Source organism: Euphorbia lathyris, chromosome 2 (genome assembly GCF_963576675.1).
Source record: "Euphorbia lathyris chromosome 2, ddEupLath1.1, whole genome shotgun sequence".
In the NCBI taxonomy this organism is placed as follows: Eukaryota; Viridiplantae; Streptophyta; class Magnoliopsida; order Malpighiales; family Euphorbiaceae; genus Euphorbia; species Euphorbia lathyris.
This window is the reverse complement of record NC_088911.1, coordinates 136958179-136975453: the sequence shown is the minus strand read 5'-3', so window position 1 is coordinate 136975453 and position 17275 is coordinate 136958179. Positions and strand designations below refer to the sequence as shown.

The 17275-nt window shown below is 33.7% G+C and overlaps 1 protein-coding gene across 1 annotated transcript; it reads right to left on the bottom strand.

Moving 5' to 3' along the window:
* Positions 1-957: 957 nt before the first annotated feature.
* Positions 958-7431, bottom strand: LOC136220059 (asparagine--tRNA ligase, cytoplasmic 1-like). Its single transcript, XM_066007735.1, has 6 exons — positions 6917-7431; positions 5438-6028; positions 4084-4340; positions 3641-3770; positions 2050-2108; positions 958-1323 (listed from the first exon to the last, which is right to left on the bottom strand). The coding sequence occupies exons 1-6, from the start codon at positions 7346-7348 to the stop codon at positions 1140-1142; spliced, it is 1653 nt and encodes a 550-aa protein (XP_065863807.1). The 5' UTR covers positions 7349-7431; the 3' UTR covers positions 958-1139.
* Between the last annotated feature and the right edge of the window lie 9844 nt (positions 7432-17275).

Below are 17275 nucleotides of genomic sequence, written 5' to 3'. Positions count from 1 at the left end.
ATGTGTCTAATTTTTATTGGTCATGGCATACCACACCAGATTGTGATGTGGTATGCATAGTGTATAATTTCTCACAATCTTGTACATCACTTCATCCATTCCTATATTTGTCAATAAAATATTAACATATGTAATTAGTTAACTAAATATTTTTTTTATTAATTACTTATATAAAATTTTAAATTTTAAAATATAAATTTTACACCTTAAAAATATAAATTAACTCTGAATTATATATTCTAAATTCTAAAATATATAACATGTGATTTGATTGAACGCATCAAATCATTCCTCGGCGGATAATTAGTGCTGAAGATTCCAGGATACATCATACTTTGTGGCACTTAAAATCCCAAAACTTATACATACGGATAGAGATCCTCTAGAGTTGAAAAGCCTCTAGAGTTGGTGGAGTTATATACATCTCAACCATTAATTATAAAATGAATGGATGAAATTTAATTGATAAATAAATGACTAATTAAATATTAAAATTTATCAATTAAATCTCATCCATTAATGTTGCAATTAATGGTTGAAATGTGGCTTTTCAACTTTAGAGGATCCCTACCCTATATATAGTGTGGCACTCAAAATTCCAAAACTTAGTTCAAATAGATAAATACGTTACTTTGTGAATAAATAAATATATTACTTTGTAAATAGATAAATATATAACTTTGTGAATAAATATGCTGCTTAAATGGATTTTTTTTTTTTTTGACATATTTTTATACCACAGTAAAATTAGAAACTATAATATTATGATTCCGAAACCATATATATAGTTTACCCTGATCTTTTTTTTCCTAGGTACCAAAATATCCTGAGTTTTTAAAAAAGAGTCAATTTAACCCCTATGTACATCAAATGTCACAATTTAAGCTCTCATTAATTAACATATGGCATTGCAATACCCACTAAAATAAAATGGAAAATGAATCAATTATTTCCACATTCACCAACCAAAAATGGGATTTATATAACTAACAACCTCCAACAATTACATTGTCTGAATCTTCAAATTGTTGGAAATCAGTGTGTATCAAAATAAAATTGTGGAAAATTTGAATAGAACAAAGCATGTTAAGTTAAATTATAAAAGACAATATCCACAAATAAATTAAACTAAATAAGTATCACAGATCTGCTTTTCCTGGGTATCTTGGGAAAGGAATAACATCTCTAATATTGTCAATACCAGTCGCAAACAGTAGCATCCGTTCAAATCCCAAGCCAAATCCACTATGCTTTACGGTCCCATAGCGCCGCAAGTCGAGATAAAACTCATATGGCTCAGTAGGTAGTCCCAGCTCAGCCATTCTACCACCAAAAGTTTACTTGTTAACATGAATTGTTTTATGATTATGAGTTTAACATATTAGGGGCGCTCTAAACTTGATCCAAAAAATCGATTGGTCAACTGAACTTATAAATGTCTCGTTAAACCCCTGAACTTGATTAAAGTAGCCTATTGACCACGTGAATTTATTATAGACTTGCTTAACGTGATATACATTTTAATTTGTCTAAATCCATATTTGGTTTGTCACATGAATTAAAGGGTTAATCACGTCACTTTAAGCAAGTCAAGAGGCTAATGACACCCTTTGAGTTCTGAAGGTAGAGGGTCATGATGTATTAAGCCGTTGCTATGAATATGTTGCATGTATAGGTAAATCATCCATAGTTCCAAACTATAGCACTACTAATTTTATGACCCCTAAACTCCATTCTGTGACATAAAAGCTCTTGAACTTAACATTATACTAGCGTTGAAGTCCAAATCAATGAAAATCCATTAAAAGATCGATGAAATGATACCCGAATGATCATAATTATGGTGATGTAGATAAAAAAAAGTCAATGACATAGTCAAACTTGTCCAAATCATTATTTCGATAATTTTTTGAATGAATTTTCATTGGTTTCGACTTTGATGTTAGCATAATGTCAAGTTCTTATATCTCAAAATGAAGTTTAAGGGGTTCATAATGTTCGATAAATGAATATATATTACTCTGTACGTGTATATGCTAAATCCCGTACCTTTGTTCAATAACATCCAGCCGCTCCTCTCTTTGGCTTCCACCAATCAACTCTCCCACCTGAGAGATAAATTGTTACCAACTTAAATAAATGCAAATCAAAAACTATATTGCACACAAACCTTGATTTTGAAGAGTTGTCACGTTTTGAAGACTCTAGGAAACTGAAATTTTACATTTTTGGTCACGTTTGAGTAACATAAAAAAAATTAGAAACCTTTTTTTTTTTTACTTTGGAAACATGTTTCTTAAGATACAACCAAATCTCTTAACATGTTTCTTAAGATGCAATCAAATCTCTTAATCACATTGCTAATCTAATCCCCTTGCATTATATCATTATCATCTCCTTCAAGCTTTCAAAATGAATAAAATCTCTCTTCTTTTTCCTACTATGTAACTTGCATGTACTTATTCTTATTTTATACTCCCTCCGTTTTTTATTATATGACGTTTTGGACTTTTGAATTTGTTCATTTTTATATGTCGTTTTGTATTACCAATGCACTTTTTACAATACTTTCTCTAATTTGCCCCTATTTATTGTAAGAGAGAGATATAATTATTAATGCAAATTATCTTAATTAAGTCATAAAAATTAATAAGAGAGAGAAATTTTGCATAGAAAGTAGAGATCCAGGAGAAAAATATTAAGGGTACATTAGTCATTTTAATAGTCTCATTAATATTGCATTGGTCTTGATGAAAAACCTTAAACGACATATAAAAAAGAATGGAGGGAGTAAGATATTAGTGTCAGATATTAATATGAAGTGGACCTTGAACTATCAGCTCGAGCTTTTAGTTCAATTGGTTCCATGACATGGTATCAGAGCTAGATCCAGTGGCCATTCGCGTGTGGGGGTGTGTCAGCTATTAATATGAAGTGGACCTTTAACTATCAGCTCGGGCTTTTAGTTCAACCGGTTCCATGACAATTAGAGTTAAGAATCAACATTTCACCTAGTGTTATTAGAAGTTAAATTTGAGTTCATTATACAAAATAGTCCAATTTTATCCCACGGTAGAAACTTTAGCGCAACTTTACCCTTTTCTAAGAAAATGGGAAATTTCTTTTTGTTAGAAAATAAATATTTTAGAAGAAATGGAATAGGGTTACAAAAGGCTTGGGTAAAACATTTTTCTCACTTTCTTCGTATACTTCTATGTTGACTAACCTAAAATTTTCCATTGACTAATTTCATTATGCAAACAAACACTGCAAAATCACGAAAATATTTTCCTGCACAACATCTTCCGGCAAACAAACGGGGCCTTAGTTAAGAAACTCCTGAGCTATTTCTTGGGATATGGGTAAAATTGAACTTCATCAATAACTTTAGAAGCAAAATGGACCTTTTATAAATTCATCCATATAATTTTAACATTTACAATATAACCCTATATTTATTATTTACACATTTCTCTACATCTCAATTTCCTATATATTTTAACAAAATATAATTACCCGGTGTCCATTTCATCTCCCTTTCAGTTCCCGTAGGTCAAAAACAGTTAAAAAACTAACAAGTCAAACATTAATAAATCTGATATAAAAGACAAAAATGGAAAGGCACAAGGAAGACAAATACCTTAGGCACAAGCACATCCATAGCAGCAACTGTCTTCAAATCATCGTTGAGCCTCATGTAAAATGCTTTGATCCCTTTTGGGTAGTTGTACACAATGACAGGCTTCTTAAATAAGACTTCTGTCAAGTATCTGACCAAACAGAAAAACTATTACATCAGTATACACAAAGTATGGCAGTACAAATGGGTCATGACACGACAAGATAATTCGAGTGTCTCGCAAATCAAACGAATTCAGGTAAAGACTTCACGGTTTAGATTGTAAATAGACTGACATGTTAACCTGCAAAATAAACAGGGTCGTGTTAACTTATCCCTGTTTATTAATGAGTCGTGGCAGGGTTGACCCTCAACAGGTCAACAGAGCAGGTAGACGCGACACACGTTTATAACCTGTCAACCCATTTTGACAACAAAAAGGATGGAGTAGAAGAGAAAGAGACCTTTCATGCTCAGATGCTAGATCTATCCCCCACTCAACACTATTCTCAAATGTCTTGCCACCTTTTACAGCTTCCAGTAGAAGATCAACTGCTTTAGTGTATGTAATACGCTCGAAAGATGTGGAAGCAACCGTTGTTAGTCGATCAATGCAGCCTTTATCATAAAGCTTAGCCATAAGTTCCATATCATCACGGCACTTATCAAGCAGCCATTTACACATGTATTGCACATAAGCCTCTGCACAGTCCATGTCATTCTACAATAAACACGCAACCTGTTAACAATAGTTATTAAAGGCGCAAGGCACGCTAAGGTGCAAGGGGGAATTGGAGCCTAAGCGCAAGGAGTGTGCCTGAGCAATACAAGGCGCACTAACGAAATATAATATGTAAAATCACAAATAACAACAATTGACATCTCTAAAACGCCACGAATAGTAAAATCTAAATCATATCCAATTGTCCATAATCTTAATTATATTGAAATAAATTCGAAAATTAACTATTAACTTAAATCTAAAGACTAAAGTTCAACCAAATCCCATGTGAATATTCCTGTAATTAACTAATAGTCTATAACTACTTTTCATCAAGACTAAAATCTCTATAGTCCATATTCATCATTCATTAGTCACCACCATAGTTGTTAAAGGCGAGCCTCGAGCAAGGCTCAAGGTCTTGCGCCTTAAACCTTGAAACTGAGGCGTTGTTCAAAAGGCTCTCGCCTTGTGCGCCTGACTCGTGCCTTGGAGCCTGGTGTGCCTGGCAGTTTTACTTAGGTTTCTTTTGACATTTATGATTTAGTATTATGTTTTTATGTGGTTTTATTTTGTTTTTGTGGTCATAAGTGTGTTTCTTTGGTTTACTCTTAACTAGTAAAAGAGTATATATTTTTATTTTATTTTATGCGCCTCGTGTTTGTAAGGCGCGCGCCTCGCCTTGCGCCTAGAGCCTAGGCTCCAGGACCCCTTAGAGCCTCAGTGCACCTTGCGCCTTTAACAACTATGGTCACCACCATCACTATCATCATCTCCAACATCAAATTCATCTTCAAGTTTCTCCATCTCATCTTCGTTCACCTTCAAGGTACTCATCTACAAAGTTGGATCTTCTTCTAATTCTCAAACACTAGTGTTTTTGTCAGAGATAATAATAAAAAGCTATTCTTGGGCCTTAACTATCAGCTTAAGTTGTTGGTTCAAATGGTTGCTTGACAGTTTTACCCTTCTTTGGCCTACCACTTGAAATAGAGATGTTCCTAATCGCAGCTTGGTTGTCAAAATTGAGCAGCGTTTTTTCATGTTATGTTGTCAATATTGGAGAACAAAACAATTAAATTTGTATTACAGTTTACCTCAAGATCAGCAAATGCCATTTCAGGTTCCACCATCCAGAATTCTGCCAAATGCCTGGAAGTGTGTGATTTTTCAGCTCGAAAAGTCGGTCCAAATGTATAGACATTGCTAACAGCACATGCGTAGATTTCAGCTTGTAGTTGGCCAGAAACAGTTAAAAATGCTTGACGGGAAAAGAAATCTTGGGAATAATCAATCTTTCCATCTTTTTTGGGAAGGCCAGGTTTAAGTTTAGATCTTTCTACCAGCTTTGAAAGATTCTCTTTTGCTTGCTTCAATTCAGCTACTGCAGCATTTATATCCGCCTTACTTGCTTTAGCAGATTTCAGTTGAGCCACAGCTCCCCCTTTTTCCTTCACAACAAGTTCAGCAGCTTCAATATCAGCTGGTGATGGAGGAGGATTATCAACTAACTCTTTTTCTATCCTTTCAGCTTCATTAATCAATGTTGTAACTTGGAACATTTCACCAGCACCTTCACAATCACTTGTTGTAATAATCGGAGTTTGGATATAGAGAAACCCATATTCTTGAAAGAATGAGTGCGTGGCAAAAGAAAGTGCATTGCGAATTCGAGCAACTGCAGAAATCTGAAAGGATGCAAATTATCAACAACTCGACAAACAGTTAAATTAGAAATTTAAAGCAAGTATTGCTACTGTAACATAGAGGACCTCTCCATTGCAATCTACAATAATAAAAAAGTACCACCACACAGGTAAAATGCACCGATGGTTATTGAAATGTATGGTATGTTTCACAAATGTTATCCATGAACTTTATATTTGATTTCGATAAAGTTATTCCCGCCCATTTGAGTACAACAACTCACTGGAATATTGACGTTATGGGTGTCAAAACAGCTTATATTCAGTATAAATGACCGTAATTAGAATTTACAACTCACTGGAATCGTATAAAAAAGGTCATTGTCTCTGTAAACGTTTTGTCAACTACATGCCAACAAAGCACCAACTACGGACATGTCTGACTTTTTATGACTGACCTAGCAGCAACTTTACAGCCACTTGTTTGCGGTGTGTTACGTCCTAAGCCAAAAAAAGACTTGAAAGTTTACATCTTGTCTGACATTGACACATAGTTGACATATGGCCAAATGTCTGCCTAACATTTGGGTAAGTTTTTATACACAAATTGACCGAAATAATTTGGCCCAAATGACTCCATTGAAATAAATGTGAAGAACTCAAACTTCACAACACAGCATTGATTTGAGAGACATTAAGATTGATTGATTAGGTTCACACAAATAAACCATCCGCACATTTTCATTTTCCAATATCGCAGTTACCAATCCATTGTCACTATAAAACTATAAATTAACATTTTCCTAATGTAAAATAATTTCAGAAATGAAAGCACTAGCTTCTAAAGCCAAAAACAGAACAAGAAACTTGGCGATCAAAATAAACGAAAATTGATATACACAAGCCAGATAATAAATTGAGGCGGTTTACCGTGTTAGTTTTGGGACGAAGATGGATATGGTCCCTCAAAAACTCAAGCGTGAGCTTGGTTTTAGGAATTGGGTACTTAGCCGGGTCTACAGGTCCAACATGGAGCAGCTTTTCTGCTCGGAGCTCAACCTTCTGCTTGGTTCCTTCCGGTGGCTCCTTAAGGACGCCTTCAACGGAGACACAGGCGCCGGTATGCACCAGCGGAGTCAAGTCCGCCACTTCCTTATCGATGATAACTTGTAGGTTGGCTGCAGATGAGCCATCGTTAAGCTCCAAGAAAGCAAAAGTTCCTTTTCCCTGCTCTCTGCCGGTCTTCACCCAACCGCCAACTTGCACACGCCGGCCGATGAGGCTGGCTTCTTCCTCCTTGGGACAATTGACAATGGATCTAATTGGTACACGGTCGCCGAAAGAGAACTTTCGGTCTCCCATTGGCAATTGCTACTGTGCTGGCTAAAACCCTAATTGGATATTGAGAAGAGAGGTTTCTATTTGTTAGGCGTAAAATCCATTTACGGCTGCTTAATTATAGAGTTATTAATGCCATGATATCCAAATTAGTATAACCATAAGTTTGTTGATAAAACTAAAAATTAAAGAAATAAATACTGAATTTTAATTTTAAGCACCGAATATTATAAGTGCTGAAAATATTGAATGATATAACTTTTATAAAAAAAAATATGATAGTTAATTTATTAGTCTCTATACTTCGATAAAACACACTGTTTAGTCCTTGTATTTTCAAAAACATATGGTAAGGTCCCTAACCTTTTTCCTGTGAACTGTTTAGTCTTTCTGTCGGTTTGTTGCATTTTTTTACCATTTATGACTTCAGAAATGACTAAATTACCCTTTACTATTTACCTTTAAACTTCAGAAGAATAAGTTATTTGTATGGAGAACAAGAAAAAAAACAGACCCAATACTTATGAATTTGAACGATTAAAAAGAAAATCAAGAAGAATAACATTCAAAGTTGATTTTATTAGTCCCGTGTAACGTGACAAGACTAGTTCCAAGGGGGTTAGGAACTATTTAAAAAAAATCACGTAAGGCTGACTTGTATTTTAAACTGAGACTTTTATTAAGTCTTTTAGCACAGCAATACTGAGTAAGGTTAGAGGCAGGCTTAGTCAACTACTGACTAAAACTGTTTGTACCGTGAGTCAGGAGATATCACTTAAGTCTATTCTTGAACTCAACTCTCAGCTCACTCAACTCAGCGTATGTTCTTTAGCGTTTTACTAGGCAGTACTTGGCAAGCAATATATATAAAAGAGTAAAGGGTTAGAAATATATCCTGGTTAGAGACTCGGCAGACTTATCCTGGTTCGGCCTCCTTGCCTACATCCAGTCCCTGGAATCATTCCGAGCTTTTTGAATCCTCTACTGAGCTCTTTAAAGGTAGAGCACAAACCGTTTACAAATAGCTACTGAGTATATAAGAGTACCTTCCTCTATTCTTCTACTCAATACTATAACTACTGTTGAGTGCTATAACCGAGCAACTCAGCTTCTCCTTTCTATTCTTCTAGAAATGATAAAATGTTTATTCTAACAAAAGCTAAGAACATTTTAGATGAATGAATCACTCTAGACTTTTACACAAATGTATGAATTGGTGTAAGAATTTGCTTTGCTTTTCAAGACAGAACTTCGAGTTGGTATTTGATCAGCGTTTCGACTTGATGAAGATCTGAGCATTTGAGAGACCTATTTATAGTGACATTTGAGGCACCGGTCATTTCGAATTTCGAAATAACCGTTGGAGGGAAACGGCTTCATGTCGCTTTCATCTAGTCAGTGCTCAACGTCTTCGGCCAATTAGAACGTTGCATCTTCTGTCTTCGTCAGGGTTCAGTTGCTTTTGCTCATGCTGGTCAGAGTGTCTCCACATTTTAGGAAAAGTCTTCCAGACAGCTTTCTGCTTCGTCTGAACATTTCCTTAAGTGGAAATACTTTGTCTCCAAGTTGTCCAGGCCAGCTGCTGACCTGACTTCCTTGTCGCTTGACTCAACAGCTTCGTCTTGAAGCTATTGAGAAGGCTTCTCGATCCTTCTCTCTGCTGGACGGCGTTTTGTTTTGCTTGGACCGTGTGACTTTCAACTGTTGACTTGGGCTTGACTTTCTCTTGTGGGCTTTTGGGCTTTAAACTTTTAGTGTCTTGATTCTTATAAATCAATTAACTCAACATTGAACAAACACATTAGTAATAATAAATCAAAGCATTTAAATTTAATGTGTTAGAATATTTTATCATGGGAAATTAACTATACTTTAAATAATTTTGTCAAATTAAAATCATGTGGAAAGGTGTTTCAACAGATTTCAGATGCATTAGAGTTTAAAGGAAAGGAAAATAAAGGAAAAGAAGAATTCAAATCCAAATTGACTAACAGAATCTTCATGAGAGTCTAACGGCAGGGACTAAACAGTTTACCGAGAAAAACGTTAGGGACTAAACAGTTCACCGAGAAAAACGTTAGAGACTTTACCATATGTTTTTGAAAATACAAGGACTAAACAGTGTGTTTTGTTAAAATATAGGGACTAATAAATTAATTACCCTAAAAAATATTAGTTGTTAATGTTTAACTTAAAATGTTAAGTTAAATATTTTGACTTATTATTTTTAACTTAATTAACTAATTTAAGTGGTGAAAAACAAATGTTATCAAGCATATTTAAATTAAATAAATACTTAACATTTTAATTTAAGTGATTAAGTGGGTTATCAAATAAAGACTGAGGTGATGTTTGATAAAACTGAAAATTAAGTGCTGGAAAAATAAATACTGAATTTTAAGTGCTGAAAATATTGAGTGATATAATTATTATAAAAATATCAGTCGATAATATTTAACTTTAAATGTTAAGTTAAATATTTTGACTTACCAAAATAAGTGATTTTTAACTTAATTTATTACTTTAAGTGGTGGAGAAATAACTGTTATCAAACGTACTTAAATTAAATAAATACTTAATATTTTAATTTAAATCATTAAATGGCTTACCAAAATAATACCTAAATCGTTTAAACTATAGTTTAAATTTGAAGGGAAAGAATCCATCTTTAAAAGCATCTAATAACCTCAAATTGGAGAAATCGGACAAACTATATAAAAAAATATAAAATTTTATTTAATTTTATTTATACTAACATTTGTTAGGAAAATAATTGTCTTTCTTTTTGGAAATAGAAAAATAATTGTTTTGAATGGAAAAAAGTGGTACTTTTTTACATCACTAATTAAATAATAATAAACACTCATATATTGAGATCTCCTTGGTGACTTGGTGATTGTTACATTTCAACTTATTAAAATTTTATGGTTGAGATTAAAATCATTAGTCTTAATAATTTTAGATTTAGTGATTAATACATAATTGGTTGGTTAGAGTGATTTTACACAGGGACGGATTTAGGGGGGTCAAATGGGGCATTTGCCCCCTTCATCCAAAAAAAAAAAAAATTTACTCCAAAACGATGTCGTTTTGGTTCCCCTCAAAACGACGTCGTTTTGTTTTGTGATTTTTAGTTTAAAACACAAGCCGTATTAGGCAACAGCAGCAGCAGGTGCGATCGACCGACAGCCAGCAGCCGACGCTCCATCCTCTCCTCCTCCAAGCTTTGATTGAACTCCTCCTTTCTCTCCGTCCGGCCGTCTTCCTTCTCCGACCGACCGAGTTCTCTATCTGCTCTTCTCGATTTCTACCTCGATTCAACTATTAGGTAATATTTCCTATTTTTTCACTGTTTTCTTTCTGTAATCGATGTTAATTTTGATGATTTGTTGTTTTTTCGGGATTGAAAGCTTGATTTTCCTTCCAATTTCTATTATCCTGTAATTTTATCATGCTCTATGAGAGCAATTGAATTCAATTGCAAACCTAATTGTTGTCAATTTGCGGTTGTTCTATGGAATTATGGGAGAGATTTTTGTGGGTTGAATTGATTAGTTTCTTGCAATTCTAGTTTAGAATAGCTCATATGAATGAATTGATACTTTCTGAATTATGGTTTTTTTGGGGAATTTTTATGGGCCACAGATGAAATTCCTGCAAAATAGTTTTTGTGTTGGAATGAGATTCAACCTAATTTTAGTCCAAATAGTTTCTGTGTTGCTCTGGGTTTCCCATTAGGTTTTTTTGGGTAATTTTCTGGGCTTCATTTCATAGGTTTTTCATTTTGTTTATGTTGATTATTGATGAATTAGTTGTTATTTTAACTTGTAAACAGTTTTTCATTTCATAGGTTTTTCATTTTGTTTATGTTGACTATTGATGAATTAGCTGTTATTTTAACTTGTAAACAGTTCACTCGAACCAAACATGTCCTTAGTTTCTTGCAATTATAGTTTAGAATAGCTCATATGTTGAGAAGAATAGGATGTAAATGAGGCGAGCTCGGCTGATAGAAGCTCGACCATATGCGGCTCTATTTATAAATGAGTTGAGCTTGAGCACGATTTCGAGGCTCGATTCTTAAATGAGATACCGAAATTCAGTTCGTTGGTCAATCTACTTAGCATTAGACGTTTTTATTTTTATTTTAAGACATTTTGTATCGAATAGCAATTATGTATTAAAGTATATTTTTTTCAATTAATGTATTTTGTCTAAAAAAATTTTACATAGAGTTTTGACCCCCCCCCCCCTCTCTCAAATCCTGGATTCGCCACTGATTTTACACGTGCATACATAAAAAAATGTTAAATCAAACTTGTTCAATTTTTTTCCGTATATATATGTGTTATAGTCTGAGTAATGAAGAATCAATTTTTAAGTTACAAATATGCTAATTTTAAACTTTGTCACGTGTGGTAGAGTGCAGCATGCCAGAGAAATTATTTTTCAATTAAAAATGGACGGTTAAGTTTATGGAATTGCGCGCCAAAACTTAAAATCTAAACGAGGCGATTGACGAGAGACGCAAGGATTGAAAAAGTCTCTCTTAAATCTATAGCGCCGTTATAGAAACTTTGCTAGATAACTTATTTTATTTAAGCTAATGCAAGTAAATTAAAGACGGAGAAAATAAAGAACTCAAAAGTGCGATATTAACACGAGATTTGGTGAAAATTTGGTATTTTATTGATATGAATGAAGGTTTGAATACATATGTTCGAAGTAATAGAATGAAACAAATGAAATTGATTACAATTGTATTAATTCTATACTAAACATATATATTAGTTAATTGAATTGGAAAACAAATCAATACATAATTGAAATGTAATAACAAATAAAATTAAAAATTCAACGACAAACTCGGAGCCACAATAACTATCTCGGCTGTACGTTGAATTTGGCGTTGGCTTGAAATCCTTGGGGGGGTCGGTTGGCAAGAGCGGAGTTGATTTTGAAAACTTCAGACTCGTAGTAAGCAAATATAGGCCAGATTTGACCTTCAACTTCGGGGGGAAACGTATGCATGCTTATGAATATGGAATTAAGCGAATCAAAATGCTAAATTGAATTTCGGGAAGTCACGAACATATGTTTAGAAGGGATCGAAGGCTGAAACGAAATTTAAATAGACGAAAACAGACTTAGAAAATCACCGGACGAATCATGATAAAGGTTGGGAACAGAATTTCTAAAACGATTTGGGGTGCAAAGATTGACTTGTAAATAGAATTTCTGGAAATGGAATTGGGTGAATCAAAAGGCTAAATTTAATTTCAGGAAGTCAGAAATAAATACATAGAAGGAATCGAAAGCAAAAACGGACTCTAAATAGACAAAATTGGGCTTGGAAAATAAATGGACGAATCTGGAAAAATTAATTTGGAAAGTGATTCTAGCTAATGAATTGAAAATTTGACACTTAAGAATGCTAAATTGAATTGAAAGAACTTGAAAAGAGGCTATTAAAACTTGAATTAAAGCTAAAACAAGCTAAAAGAATGAATTAAAACTAGGAAAAATGAATAACAAACAAGAACTAAGAACCTAGGATTAAGAACTAAGCATTGAGCTTTGAGAGGGGATTTGTGTGTTGAATGAGTGAGTAACTATGAAGAATGGGGAGTCTATTTATAGTATTTTGTAGTGCAATTTTGAGTAATTAATCAGCCCACTTCTCCTTATTTTTCTCTCAGATTTTTACTAAAAATTGACACATAATTAACTTCTCTAACTTCCACTAACCACTACTAACTTCTTCCTAACTTCTATCAACCTCCACTGACCACTACTAACTTCCCTCAACTTACATGCCACATCATCCCACTACTTTGTGGTTATAGAGTTTTAAGACTACTCATAGGTGTAGGGAAGGCTTCATGTGTTAGCTCGTGATTTCGTTAGGTGTGCGTTCAGGGAAGTCGGGTGGACCGAAACGACACTCCTAGAAAAAAGTTCCAGGAGTGGGTATCGTCGTCGAGACCTATCAAACAAATATATTTTTTTATTTGATTTTCTTTCATATAATTATTCCATTAAAACATTTGTAAATCAGAGACCAGTTTCAATTAAGGTGTGGACACGTGTTGTCTCAAATTAAGCTGTAATTGGAAATCAAAGACCAATTTCAGTTAAGGCATGGACACGTCTTGTCTCAAATTAAGTTGTAATTGTAAAGCTGTAATTGGAAAGTTATAGCCAACTTCAGTTAAGGCGTGAGTACGTCTAGACGAATTTGGAAGAGAAAAAAAGATATTTTCAAATTTGATTTTGGGGATATTATCTTTCATATAATTTTACTCCATTAAAGCTTACTCTAAAATTAGTTATAAACTATATTTACATAATAAATAAAATTTATTGATTTGGACTAACAAGTACCAATATAAAACTTTTCAAAATTAAGCTAGATTGTTTTTAAGATTCTTAATATGTAAACAAAATTGTGTCTAATAAAAACAAATTGGATTGTAGAAAGTGCCTAATATACCAAAAAAAATTTAGAAATTTAGATTTAAAAAGGGTCTAACATACCAAAAAAATTATAAATTTGGATTTAAGGAAGACAGAAAAAATTAGAAATTTGGATTTAGATATGACCTAAATTTTGGCCATTCTTGGGATAATTTTGGGACTGCTAATTCAGCATCCCATAAAAAAAATGGAGTCAGGGTCTGGAACCATTTCAAATTAGGTAACTAAATACAACCTCAATGACTTAATTTTATCTTAATTATAAGAAAAAATACAAAAATAAACCTTGTGATTACACATGTTTTCGAACACACTCATGTGGTTTAAAAGTTTGCAAAATGGTACCTTGAGGTTCATTTCGTTAGCAAACACATACCAAATTCACTAACGGTGTTAAAAATCAAAGGGAAAAGAGTTAATTTAGTCCATATATTTATTTATTTTATAAATTAACTCTCCTTATTATCTAATTATTATAAAAAAAAACCCAAAATAAAAATCAATTACACCACCTCTTTTATTTCTTTAACTTTTTATTTTTTTCCTTCTTTCTTTCCTCTCTCTCCTCTTTGCTCATTTTCCGATGCTCATCAACAAGGGACTGAAGGAAATTATCCATTTCCTTCATTACCGTCTGCATCTTCCTCTCCACTCCTTGAAAATCAATCCACTGTAGCACTGGAAAAAAATCATTCAAACTCATCGCACCATGAGTCTCTGCAAATTTTCTCATAATATCTCAAAATCGATCCGCTTCTCTATTAACTACATCGTTTCCGTAATATACCTTTTTTCCAGCCACCATCCTCATGATGATATTGAAAGCAAAACCAACAAATTTTGAAGACAGCTTAACTTTCACCTCTTTTTCCCTCGTATAATTGCTTCATCAACAGCCGAGCCTCGTCTTGTCGAATAGAAGTAAACGTGGCAAGACGAGCAGACGAGAAAAGCTCTAAGGTCGCTAATCGCTTGAGGTTCCGTCATTGTTCGCCGTAGGGAGAGAATCCTATAGTTCTGTAATTGTAATTGAGGTGTTTTCCGGCGAGCAAGCGACGACGATTTTCGAAGATATCGTTTTTGGTAAAGCAGTCCTCAATAGCAGTTGGAGAGGAGACGACGGTTCTCGAATCGGAGAAGAAAGACGTGGCCGTATTTGGAAGAGAGGTGATTAAGAGTCTGATGAAGTGGTTGCTTCAGCAAATGGATATGGCCGATGATGGGAAGAGAAGGGGGAGATGGAGAGAAATTATTGGTTGTTATATATTTTAATAAAATGAATTTGGATATGAATTTAGATATGGTATATTTACCTCTTTGTGATGGGTTTTTTGGGATTTAATTTATGGAAATAGAATGAAGAATTGGTCAGTATTAAAAACCCATTTGAAAACTAGGATGAAGAAACTTAATAAGTGAAACTGTTATGATTAGAAATTAAATAGTGAAACTGTTATGATCTATGTTGCCCGGACACGGACACGCGACACGGTGTCCGACACGGACACGGATACGGGAAACGTTATTTCTGTAAAACACAGGACACGGACACGTGGGGGACACGTGTAAATAATAAAAATATTGGGGCACATTTATAAATATTAAAAATATATTTTTATATATGATTTTTTGTAATATAACTAAATAAATACATATAAACGAAAATATAAAACTCTTAACTAAACATAATAAAAGCTTTTCTCCTTAACACTAAAAACCTATTTCTTCGATGTTTTCATTTCTATCTTCAGCAACAAGTAGGGATTCTAGCTCCGGTTCATCTAAAGTGAGTTCAGCAAACTCAAGAATACCTACATCATCCATACTTCCAAATTCATCTCCACCAACATCCCACATTTTTGTCTTTTCACTTTGATATTCATCATTGCTCCTTGATAAAAGGCGAAGATTATTGTGGATATATACCAAATCTTGTGCACGTTGTGGGGTTAATTTATTCCTTCTAAATGAATGAATAAATGAGTAAGTGCTCCAATTTCTTTCAGAACAGGATGAAGAACTAGGTTGTCCAAGCAATTTAAAAGCCAACTTTTGAAGTAAAGGGGCGTTTGAACCAAAACATGCCCACCAACATCTAGGATCTTGATCATATCTACTAGAAATAGAATCTGGATCATTAAATGAGCCAGTCTTAAGAGAAAAGTTAGCAAACTCATCGTTGGCCTTCTTTCTTTCATCACCATTAGCAAAGATTCTGCGAAAACATTTAAGTCTTTCTGTTGAAACTTCAGGATCCACATGAGGAGCCATTCTACCTTCTCCCTCTTTAAGCCATTTTTCACTATAGTACCTTGAAAAAATAAAATTTCAAAAAGATAAGAAAACGGCATGTAACAAGGAAAAACTAAATATGAGAATTAATTTAGAAAATCACCTTGGATTTAGTGAGTGAGCCAAACAATAGAGGGGAGTATTATTCTTTGTCCAACGATCAATAAGAATAGAATGAACCTTATCATAGAAACTAGAAAAACTGTTGATTCGCTTCTGTTCATGCTCAAAAATAATCTTCTTGACTTTTTCAATCATGGAATCCCACATCTCGTAAACTAAGTGAAGACATGGTTTGTTTGTATCACAAACTCTAATCATGTCATACATAGGTCCAGTGAAAGCAACTATATAATTAAGTTTTTCCCACCAATCATCCTCCAACACTTTCTCACGAACAAATTTAGCTTTCTCTTGATCATCGTCTCGATATTGTGCCCATTCATCACTTAAAACCATAAACTCTAAAGCATGTATTATAAGTTTAAATCTTTTAAGCATGACAATAATAGAAGCAAATCGAGTATCATCAACTGCAAGTAACCTCAAAGAGCTAAACTTATTAAACATAGCCAATCTCATAGAATGATTCATTATGAAATTCTTAATCTGTATAGCATCTCCATGAATCATTGTTATCCAATGACACTCTTCATATGTATCTTGATTAATTTCCACATTTTTTGCAGCACATATATTCTTTAAAGCAAGATTTAGTGTATGCACAACACATGGAGTCCAATAGATATGCGGAAACATACCTTCAATGATTTCCCCAGCACCTTTACAGTTTCTGGCATTATCAGTTAGGACTTGCACCACTTTCTCATGACCAACCTCATTAATAACTTCTTTCAAAATATCAGAAATGAATTTTTTATCTTTCACTTCACCCGAGCAATCCACAGATTTATAAAACATTGGACTAGATTCAGTAACAACCATTACATTAATTAATGGTCTCCTTTGTGGATCACTCCACCCATCACTCACAATGCTAACACCCTTCTCAGACCAAGTACTTTTGATAGAGATTAGTTGTCTATCTATATTTGCCTTCTCTTGTTGAAGCAAGGTGGTTCTCAATTTATTGTAACTTGGGGGTACATATCCACCCAAACTATGATTAGAAGCAAACATGTAAGAACTCAAATAATTAGGATTTCTTGCCAAATTAAATGG

Excerpts from the sequence above, each read along its gene's own strand:
- LOC136220059 (XM_066007735.1), bottom strand. The coding sequence starts at position 7,348 with ATGGGAGACCGAAAGTTCTCTTTCGGCGACCGTGTACCAATTAGATCC. Across the intron at positions 2,109-3,640 it reads TGGATGTGCTTGTGCCTAAG|GTGGGAGAGTTGATTGGTGG; the intron begins GTATTTGTCTTC and ends TTTATCTCTCAG. Across the intron at positions 1,324-2,049 it reads CTGGATGTTATTGAACAAAG|AATGGCTGAGCTGGGACTAC; the intron begins GTACGGGATTTA and ends TTTTGGTGGTAG.